Raw genomic sequence first — 11,630 nt, forward strand, 5'->3', positions numbered from 1 at the left:
AGGGGAGTAAGGAAAGTGAGGGGATAATGGGGGTAAGAAAAATAATAGAATGAATCAAAAAGTATTACCCTATGTACATATATCTACACAACCAGTGTTATTCTGCATCACATACAACCAGAAGAATGAGGTATGATGCATTCTATTATATATTTCTAATGAAAACAAATTTAAAAAAGCAATTAAAAAATCTGAAGGTAAGAAAACTATAAAATACTTCAGATTGCCCTGTTAATTGTCATAAATGAGTTTTTATTTTTATTTCTTTTTATTACTAATTTAATTTTATTTGTTACCATTATTTACTATTATGTTTGTTTTATTACTTATAATTATTTGTAATTTTTGGATTGAACCCAGGAGTGATTTACCACTGAGCTACATCCTCAGTACTTTCCATTTTTAATTTAGAAACAAAGTTCCACCAAGATGTTGACCATCTTTTGTAGTTGCTGAGGCTGACCTCAAACTTGCTGTCCTCCTGACAATCACAAAACAAAACTGCCACATCACATGTCCTTGAGTTACAAAAATTCTGGGGTGTCTTAAATGGGGTTTGCTTGGAACCATGAGTGTGCATGCAGTAAAAAATTTACAAGACACATGTTCTGCAACATTCCATAATAGAGGATGTGATGAGATGATCAAGAGCTCAGAAAAGTAGTTGAGAGAGGGTTTTGGATATTTAATAAGAGAATTAGGAGAGTATGATGTGACCCACAAATCACGTGGAAATGTAAATGTCTTAATAAAAAAGTAGGGATGATTTTTGTGAAAACCAGGTTATATCAAGATGAAAGTCACTGATAAACTTTATAAGAGCAGCTTCAATCACTGAGGAGAAGTAAGAGTGGAGGGGAAGCTTCCCCTTAAAATAAAAACTGGGATGACAGAAACAAGTTACAGTGAGAACAGAAATGGAGAAAGCAGAAGTGAGAAATCAGGTAGGAAAAATAGAGAGAAAAGATGCTTTGTCTCAGACAGGGTTATTTTGTTATTTATTTATTTATTTTTGTGGTGCTGGGGATTGAACACAGGGCCTTATGCTTGGGAGGCAAGCGCTCTACCAACTGAGCTACACCCCCAGCCCTGACAAGTTTATTCTGTAAAAGAGCAGATATTAAAAGAGAACATAATTATGGCTCTTATAAAATAAAATCTATGGAAGATTTTATTTAAGTCTGAATTTTAGGTAGAAATCAGTAAGATATTATGGTTAGTTCAGGAAGAACACAAAGTACTACATATTTTCAGTCTGAAGAGATTGCTGACATGAATTAAGAATGGCTAAAAGACTCACAGTATTGGTAAATACACACAGGGGAAGAATCAATTGCATTTCCATGGAAATAATCTGCATTTCTATGGAAAGACTGCATTGCCATGGCTATTATTTTCTATACATTAACTTCTATGTCCACAGAATTATAAATTATGCTCCACAAGTTCAGTGGGATACGAGAAACCTAAATGGAAGAGCTACTCAATACATTTCCCAAACCCAAAGGACTCAGACAATTTTTCCTGTAGTTTTTAAAGTGACATGAGTGATCCAGCAGAGACAGGAAGACTGATGAAGAGATGTCCCTGTGAGGTGACAGGGATGAGCTCCTGTGCACAAATAAACAGCTTAAAGATAGACATTTCTGTTATTGATTGGGCTCCCACTTATGTTCCCTATATTTTAATGATTCATCTTTAAGACATTTACTCGGAGAAGCGGCTGCAACGCCGAGCGGAGGAGGCAGAAGGCGGATATCGAGGAGCGGCTGGGTGGGCACCATGGCCGGAATCACCACCGTCGAGGCGGTGAAGCGCAAGATACAGGTTCTGCAGCAGCAAGCTGATGATGCTGAGGAGAGGGCTGAGCGCCTCCAACGGGAAGTTGAGGGAGAAAGGCGGACCCGGGAACAGGCTGAGGCTGAGGTCGCCTTCTTGAACCGTAGGATCCAACTAGTTGAAGAGGAGCTGGACCGTGCTCAGGAGCGTCTAGCTACTGCCCTGCAAAAGCTGGAGGAAGCAGAAAAAGCTGCTGATGAGAGTGAGAGAGGTATGAAGGTTATTGAAAACCGGGCCCTAAAAGATGAAGAAAAGATGGAACTCCAGGAAATCCAACTCAAAGAAGCTAAGCACATTGCAGAAGAAGCAGATAGGAAGTATGAAGAGGTGGCTCCTAAGTTAGTGATTATTGAAGGAGACTTGGAACGCACAGAGGAACGAGCTGAGCTGGCAGAGTCCCGTTGCCGAGAGATGGATGAGCAGATCAGACTGATGGACCAGAACCTGAAGTGTCTGAATGCTGCTGAAGAAAAGTACTCTCAAAAAGAAGACAAATATGAGGAAGAAATAAAGATTCTTACTGATAAACTCAAGGAGGCAGAGACCCGTGCTGAGTTTGCTGAGAGATCAGTAGCCAAACTGGAAAAGACAATTGATGATTTGGAAGATAAGCTGAAATGCACCAAAGAGGAGCACCTCTGTACACAAAGGATGCTGGACCAGACTCTGCTTGACCTGAATGAGATGTAGAGCTCCCCAGTCCCACCCTGCTGCTGCTCCTCCCTCTGACCCTGACTTCGCCTGAGGCCACCTAGCCTGAAGCTGACCTTGAAACTGAGGGCTGATCTTTAACTGGAAGGCTGCTTTCTCCTTTCAACACCCCCTCTACCCCCACCCCCTTGTCTTTTTCACCAAACTGTCTCTGCCTCTTCCCAGAGATTCCAGCTGGGCTAAAGGCTGAGCACTTTTGGGAACAACATTTAAGGGAATGTGAGCACAATGCAAAGTGTCTTTAAAAGCATGTTGTGATGTACACATTTTGTAATTACTTTTTTTGTTGTTACAGTAACCATTTGTAAAACATTCCAAATAATTTCATAGCTCTGAAGCAGCAATCTAATTCCTTTCTCACTTTTGGAAGGTAACTTTCCAGCCTAATCCCTATTGCCCTCTCTGTAGAGAAGGAAAAGAGGAATGGGCCTGCCTTACTGAAAGCCAAACAGAGCCCAGGGAAAGACTGTACTATGGAAAACCTCATTGCTCTGTGCAAAGTACCAGCCAAACCAGAAAGGTGATTCCAAGAGGAGTTAGCCAAATAACAAAAACCGTGCTATTCAGGTTTTGTTTTGTTTTTAGCTTTAAGGTATCTTTAGACAACTTTATTCTTATTTTTTACTTATTATTATTATTTTTTTTCATCAGAAATGACCAAATTAAGATGGTGAGACCTCTGAGACCTTTTGTTTTTGTGGTGCTGGGGATTGAACCCAGGGCCTCTTGCATGTTCCTCAAATGCTCTACCATTGAGCCATACATATCCTTAGCCCTGAGACCAAATTTTTCTCCCATCTCTACCCCCTTGCAGGTGTTCACAGAATGGATCATGGGCCCCTTAATCTTGAAGTGACCACTTAATTGCTCTCCTGTCTCCTTGAAAAAAAAGAAAGAAAGAAAAAAAGAAAATTATGCTTTTGCCACTGATTTAGCCATATGAAACTCATCTCATCACCCTTTTCTGGGTCTGAAGCTGCTATATCTAAAAGTGCCATCTCACTGTGCTTTGTATCAGTCAGTGCTAGAGAATCTTGAATAGCTCGTGTACAAAACTTTTTAAATTTTATATTATTTTGAAACTTTGCATCTTTGGGGCTGGGGTACCTGGCCACCCCATCTGGCTGTGAGAGTCCTGCAGTCTGGGCTGACAGTGTGCTGATCTTTCAACGTTTCTTTCACAACCCAATCCCCACTTCTAGATGAGGTTTCTGTGAGGTCTGTTAGGTATACATCCTGCAGCTTATTGGCTTAAAATGTACTCTCCTTTGTTGTGGTCTCTTTGGGGGGCCAGTTGGGAGAAAGAGAAACCAATAGTGCAACTGTTTTGATACTGAATATTGACAAGTGTCTTTTTGAAATAAAGAACCAGTCCCTCCAAAAAAAAAAAAAAAAAAAAAAAAAAGACATCTACTCTATGAATAAAAATAAGAAATGTATGTTTTAATTTTGAAATTTTATTTTTAATAATGAAGTTACAACTGCTTAAACAGAGGCAAAATGCTATTGTACACCAGAACGAGATCTTCCCCTTTGGTCTGGGACACTGGCTTTTGCCATGTGTGCCAGTTGGGCCTCCTCACAAGTCTCAGGAGAGTATGCAGCTTTTCTTTTTTTCCTCATCCATCTTAGCAACTCTCAATACTCCCATTTTGTTTAGTGTTCCTTCTGTTTTTGCCTGAAAATAAAGTTCTTCCAATTCATTCAATGCCACTAGAGTTTTGTAAGAACTTTGAGTTTCTTCCTCCACAATCCTAACCAATTTTGCTCTAAACCATCTCTTATAATAGATGAATTGGCTCCAGGGTGACCTTCAGTTGTCACAAGCAAAATATTTTATTTTTACCATATCGAAAACAAACTAAACACTGAACCCATCTAGTTCAAGTGCTATTTTCTGCATGCCACTCCAAGAGGAAACATTCTAATTTTACCTCTAATAGAAACCTAGTGAAAACATGTGAGTGCTCCTTGGTTTTTTGTTTTGTTTTGTTTTGTTTTGTTTTGTTCATTCAAGTTCTCCTGTTTCTGCTGGGAAGATCATCATCTAATTGTAGTTTTTCTGATCACAGTGGAGTTTGAAGGCAATAAAATAACTTATATGTATCAAGCAAATGAGTTTATGCCATCTCTGAACAGAGATTCAGCATTAGTTGTAATGAAGTAAGAAAAGTTATTCATTGAAATACTAAGGAAATTTGCTTAGGTACTGTTCATATTTGAACACTATGAGCTGGATGATTATTTTTGTTCATAAAATAAAAATTACAAAATGAATATAGATTAAGAAGTTTTCATCAATGTATGAGTCAGAATGGGAGCATATTGAAATTTTATTCCTAGATGAAATTAGAGTTGAATATTAAATTTAATATTTTTTTACAACTTGTTCATGTTTGATGCCATACTGATGATTGAGGCATCATCAAAAATATTCCTAAAAACAGATTTTGAATTTTTAAATCACTAGCTGATGATGGTTTCTAAACAACTTAACTGAGAAAGTATTCTGTGTTTTTAAATAGTTATTTGAAGGATTCAGATACAGAGGCGACATCAGATGCAACCAAGATAGTGTGCTGTAGAGTTTGCATTCCCATTGAGGGTAAAATTAACACCACATCCTAGAATAAAATACTTCCTGAAAGTACATAATCTCATCTAAGGACTCAACATCATAGAAAAGGTTCAAAATTTTGACTCTTTGACCACACATTTAATGTAACCAAAAGAAAAAAAAAGAAAAAAAAAAATCACTGAATGCAGATAGCAGTCTCTCTGAGAGCTACATCTTGAATCATTTTTACTGAACTTTGTTTCCTACATTGAATATGAAACTCATGGAATTCCTAGGAATCATCATAAAAATATGAACAATTCATATATGCTTTGTGCATTCTGCATTATATTTCCTTTACTCTTTTTGCCAAATGAATTCCAATTGTATTTCAATTTAAAAAAATTTACTGGTAAAATGTAAGTAGAAAAATGAAAGAATTTACTTATTATTTTTTACAACATCAACCAACTTACATTCTGTATTTTGGTGTGTAGTTTTTAGCTATTATTTGCTTTTTAATATATCAGAGAGTACATTAGTTTTAAACACCCAAATTGTAGTGTTTGTTCCAAGACACATTAAAAATTTTAATGTTTTATTTGAAAATAATTTACATTTCTGTGGATAATTTCACAGAAAATTGAGGAAATTCCTCCAAATCATTGGAGTGGAAGACTGTTGAACCTCTAGGTAAAGTGAATAAATTTAATGTGCAGGGCACTCTAGTTCTGAGACATATCATCAAGCCATTTTATTATTATTTTTTTGTTTTAATCTAAGACTGTCAGTTCACTAAGTTACTGAGACTGGCCTTGAACTTGTGATCCTCCTGCCTCTGACTCTGTGCTGCTGGGAGTATAGACACAAACTACCCTACCTGGCACATTTAAAATATTCTTTTTTTTTTTTTTTAATGGTATCACCAATTGAATCCAGTGACAATCAACCACTGAGCCACATCCCCAGCTATTTATTTTATTTTGTTTTTATTTTGAGACAGGGTCTCAATAAGTTGCTTATGACCTCCTTCAGTTACTGTGACTGGCTTTGAACTTGTAGTCCTCCTGCCTCAGTCACTCAGGTCTCTGTGATTACAGGCATGTACCCTCAAGCCTGGCAAAATATCCTTAATCATTTTGGTAGCTTCAAAAAATTTTATTATTCTCATTACAAGACTCACAATCGGCTTCCAAATAATGACACAATTTATGACATAATTTTAATAATGACATAATTTTTGACATAATTTTAAAAGTTTAATTCTATATATCAAGAATAATTAACAGTACTATTCAATGTGTAAGTCATTTTCATAAATTTAATCTTATTTTTATTATGCTGCCTATTTTATAATAATTCTATTTCTTTTATTTTCAGATACTTAACTCATGTGCTTATAATTTATATGAAACTGCTCTATATGGAGACATTTCTCTACTTGGAGAAATATTTTTGAATTCATTCTGTTTGGACGTTCTTATAACCAAAACGTACAAATATTTTGCTTTGTCCTCTTCTTAACCTGTTATGTTGCCCTTTTGGTGGGAAACCTTCTGATTCTCATCTACATTACATGCAGCCCTCTTTTTCAACACCCAATGTACTATTTCCTCATCCACCTGTTTTTTATGCATATGTGCTTTACCTCCTGTGTGACTCCCAATTTATGTGTGACCTACTAGTAAAGATGAAAACCATCTCCTTTGTCAACTGCTTGTTACAGGTTTTTGTCATGCACTTGTTTGGAATGACTAAAGTTCCAATCCTCACAGTCATGGCCTTTGATTTTTACGTGGACATCTGCAAACCTCTCCACTACATGATGATCATGAACAGGACAAATTGCAATTTCCTAGTTTTAGCTGCTTGGGCTGGTGGGGCTGCCCATTCCTTTCCTCAGGTTTCTATTGCAATTCTGTGGGCAGTCCTAGCACAATCAGACTAGGTTGAGCCATATGACTCAGAGATCTGGCTTCTAGGAACTGCCAGGAGGCATGTGGCTCTGTATGGGAGTGGCTCCTTGTCTCCTTCTGAAATTTCTCTCCTAAGAGGATGGCTTCCCTAACTCCACCCTATCCTGTCCATCACAGAATAGGGTCCTCTGGGTCCTTGTCCCCTGTACCTGTGTATTATAAATAAAGGAGAGTTGGGCGACTCCAGGTTGTTGTTGTAAGAGGCCAGAACTGGCATGTGTGTTCATTGAGTAGATACAATTTTTAGGTAATAGATAGAAAAACTGCCAACATCCTCCCCCAGCAGTTAACCCTTTGCTCCTCCACGCGGGATGTGGCAGAGAGGACCCACACACAATTGCCCTTCTGTGGTCCTAGTGAAATCCACCACTACTTTTGTGATATTTATTCTTTGCTGGAATTTGCTTGTACTGACACCTACGTCACTGGTGTGCTTGTGCTTGCCCATTCAGGAGTGGTTACCTTAGATACATTTGTGGTGTTGTTTATTTCTTATGTCGTAATATTATTCACATTAAGAAATTACTCCACTGAAGGAAGACGTAAAACTCTCTCTACATGTGGGTCTCATGTCACGGTAATTGTTATCTTTTTTGGACCTGCCATCTTTTCTTACCTTAGACCTCCAAACACATTTCCTGAAGATGAGTGTTTGCACTATTTTGCACTATCATTGCTCCTATGTTCAATCCCATAATCTATCCTTTGAGAAATACTGAAAAATGCCATGAGAAAAACCTGTTGTTAATCATCATAGCTAAATTTAAAAATATATATATTAAAGAAGAAATTGTGTGGAATCAGACAGATGTACAGTTAGAGAATGAAAATTATCTTTCAGATTAATCATGACATTAACCGAACATTATTAACAAGAAAACAGTTATTAGAAATTCTGAAGCAACAGATATTTGAAATCTAATTCCATTGTACAAAAATTGTTGTAATTTACTTAATTTTATGTAATAGTGAGATGGCATACATAGGATGGCACCCATCAAATGAATCTGGCCCATAGTAATTAAGAAAAGTGAATTTAAAAAGGCAGAAAAGAAAATTTTAATATTTTTACCTAAATATTCAGATTTTATCATAACCACATAGCAAAATATTTCTCATGCAATGGTGCAGCTAAAATCTGCAAGTTAAACATTGTTTTAATTTATGATAGGTGATATCCCAATGACCACAAGTAGCATTTAAATTAAGTTTGCAGCTAGAAGTTAGTATAATAGAATCTGATTTAAAGAGTTTCTTGGATATCAATGGTCCTGAGTCTTCGATGGTGTAAACAAAACAAAATTGTGATAATAGTGTGAAATTGACTATCATATTGAAAACACATTCATTACTATTGATCCTATTCATTACTTATTGGTCAGAAATATATTTTTAATTTTTAAAATTTTTAATTTTTTTTTCATACTGGGGATTGAACTCAGGGGCACTTGACCACTGAGTCACATCCCCAGTTCTATTTTGTATTTATTTAGAGACAGGGTCAACTGAGTTGCTTGGTGCCTTGCTTTCGCTGAGGCTCCTTTGAACTCTCCATCCTCCTGTCTCAGCCTCCCAAGCTGCTGGAATTCCAGGTGTGCACCTCCACATCCAGCTGGATACATACTTTTTAAATGAACAGAGGAACTGAACCATAACATTGAAAAAAATCAGTTAAAAATGATTAGTTATTGAATTGTGAACCAAAAATGTTTACTACTTAGATGAAAAACGTATAAAGAGAAACCAACTTGAATGTGAAACAAACATGTAAACAGCACTGGTTTGTTTTTAAACCACTATTCAAAACCATGGTGACAAATCATGACAGTATGTGGCAATAGCCAATCATCCCATTGTCATGAAAAGAGGACTTTCTCCAGGGATTTAAATATCGAAGGAAAACTTTAGAAGATAATCTTTAACTGAAATTTACATTAAAAAAAAGGATGGGCTTAGTATTCTTAACCATTAAAAAACTTGTTCCATATCCATATATGTGGTTGAAGGTTAAGAGAAAAGAAAGGATAGATAGAACTGGTTTGTGTTTTACTATGGGGTACACCGGATTCCTAGTAGAGATTCCAAGGGCAATGCTTGGAAGCATCTTTTTCTGCAAGGATATCTCTTGGGTCCATATGTTGAATTCAAGTTTGAGATTTAAATCTGAACCAATGTTAGGGTACATTTATAAGGTAATTGTGTTTTCTGTAGTTTTAATCCTCTAGGTTTGTTCCACAATTTCAATTAATTATTATCTTTTAGTTCCTTTTTGTCTTTTATCTCATCAGATTCTTGCACATAAATGAAGACTAGATGTTGATATTCTGAATGTATACACAAAGTACTTTGCTAAGCTGTGTTTTGAAGTCAGAGCATGTTAATACCTTCACCAAGTCTCTTTCCTTGTGTTGTAAGGGAGAGTAGCTGATGTGAGGATGGAAGTCTGCAGCCACAGTTTTTGTGATCCTTCAGGGAAGATTTCAACTGAGTCACACAGGCTAACAGTTGGGAGTTCATTAGAGACAGAGAGATAGGTGCACAGGACAGACACTAAGCACGTCCTCAGGGAGAGAATGGCACAACTCACACAGATGCTGGACTTTTATGGAAATTGTGACCCTCTGTTCTTGCCTTGGCTCCTCCTTCTACCTAAAGTGGATTATTACTCTTTTTATGACCCTCAGCATTAGTGCTAGTGTATTTAGATGCCCAACAACCCTTGCCCCCAGTTCCCTATTTGTTGTGTCTTCATACCCTGAACCTCAACAAACATGATGAGAAAAATTCACTGAAACTTTTACCAACTAATTCCGGTTTATTCTCTGTTCTAATTAGGAACCCTGGTTTCAAAAATTTGAATAATATATATTTGGATCTATGGAATGTCAGTGTGAGATTGGGACTCTCTAGGAAAATGTATTTAGCTCAGAGAAGAGAACAAGACTTGTTCAAAGTTTTAAAATAGTTAATAATACAGATGGAGAAAGACTCTGCTTCTATTTTTTAAATTTTTTTTTAGTTATAGATGAACACAATTCCTTTATTTTATTTATTTATTTTTATGTGGTGCTAAGAATTGAACCCAGCACCTCACACATGCTAAACAAGTACTCTACCACTGAGTCATAACCCCAACCCTAGCCATAATCCCAGCCCCCTCTGTTTCTATTACAGAGGGGAAAAATCTGATGAATTAGTTATTCATACTGCTGTCATATTCTTTTCTTAAGTGACAACCAAATTTGATTAGTGAAAATATATGATGCTAACATATTATAAGCCTACTTTTGAAGACTTTTGAAGTAAGTGTTTATTGGCTAGGTGATCTTTCTTTTTTCCACATTTTTATTGATTAATTGTAGTTATACATATTGATGGGATTTGTTCTTACATATTCATACCTGCACACAATATGAAAATATAATTTGGCCCATGTCATCCCCTGGGACTTCTGCCTCATTCCCTGCCTTCTAGCTCTTGATTCCTTTCCTCTATTGATCTCTCTATGATTTTCATGAGATCCACCCCCAACTTTCTTTTTCCTTTTTCATCTCTAGCTTTTTCATATGAGAGAAAAGATATGTCTTTTAACCTTGTGAGTTTGACTTATTTCACCTAATGTGATGGTCTCTAGTTCAATCTGTTTCCTAAAAATGCCAAAACTCCATTTTACTTCATGACTGAATAAATCACCATGGTGTATGTATACTGAATTTTCTTTATTCATTCATTGATGGACACCTAGGTTTCTTCCAGAGATTGACTATTGTGAATTGCGTTGCTAAAAACATGAGTATGCATGTATCACTGTAGTAAGATGACTTTAATTTTTCAGGATACATAACAAAAATGGTTTACCTGGGTCATATGGTGGATCCATGCCTAGTTTAATGAAGAGCCTCTATACTGATTTCCATAGTAGATGTACTAATTTACATATCCCCATCAAGAGTATAAAAGTATTGCTTTTAATCCACATCTTATCAAGCATTTATTATTATTTGCATTATGGATGATTGCCATTTTGACTACGATGAAATCTCAATGTAGTTTTGATTTGCATTTACTTAATTGCTATTGATTTTAAACATTTTTACATTTATTTCTTGGCCATTTGTATTTCTTCTTTTGAAACGTGTTTGATTTATATAATTAGGCCAATATCAATTATTAATTGGATGATTTGATTTGTCAGTGCAAAATTTTTGCATTCTTTATGTATTCTAGATACTAATCCTCTATCAGAAGAGGAACTAGCAAGCTAACAGATTTTCTTCATTCTCTAGGTTCATTCTGTATATTCCTAAGTGGTCTAATCCTAGCCAGATTTTATACCCTATAATTTGAATTCATGAAGTATTAAAATTATGAGGAAAATTTAATTCTGTGGATTCATATATTTTACAGAAGTGGGCAATAATTGAACAACATTGTGTGTGGATGAATCTCAGGGTTCAGCACTGTGAATATAAAATAGATAAAGAAAACAATGATCAACAGGATAAATACTTTGCACATTCTTCTGATAGTTTTGATATCTTTTTATT

At 36.1% G+C, this 11,630-nt stretch overlaps 1 protein-coding gene and 1 pseudogene across 3 annotated transcripts; both read left to right on the forward strand.

Moving 5' to 3' along the window:
• Positions 1–1,719: 1,719 nt before the first annotated feature.
• LOC306639199 (tropomyosin alpha-3 chain-like) lies at positions 1,720–3,204 on the forward strand. Of its 2 annotated transcripts, XM_079102599.1 has the most exons (2): positions 1,720–1,914; positions 2,049–3,204. In XM_079102599.1, exons 1-2 carry the CDS (start codon positions 1,847–1,849, stop codon positions 2,527–2,529), a joined length of 549 nt encoding a protein of 182 aa, XP_078958725.1. In that variant the 5' UTR covers positions 1,720–1,846; the 3' UTR covers positions 2,530–3,204. The 2 variants fall into 2 exon arrangements, with proteins under 2 accessions (XP_078958725.1, XP_078958724.1); XM_079102598.1 differs by having other exon boundaries at positions 1,720–3,204.
• On the forward strand, positions 3,024–7,929 carry LOC306639738 (olfactory receptor 4P4-like; annotated as a pseudogene). Its single transcript has 3 exons — positions 3,024–3,070; positions 6,555–7,027; positions 7,408–7,929. The product of its transcript is annotated as an olfactory receptor 4P4-like (transcript).
• The last annotated feature ends 3,701 nt before the right edge of the window (positions 7,930–11,630 follow it).

The sequence above is a fragment of the Sciurus vulgaris genome (genome assembly GCF_902686455.1).
Source record: "Sciurus vulgaris genome assembly, chromosome: 11".
NCBI lineage: Eukaryota > Metazoa > Chordata > Mammalia > Rodentia > Sciuridae > Sciurus > Sciurus vulgaris.

Excerpts from the sequence above, each read along its gene's own strand:
- LOC306639199 (XM_079102598.1), top strand. The coding sequence starts at position 1,783 with ATGGCCGGAATCACCACCGTCGAGGCGGTGAAGCGCAAGATACAGGTT.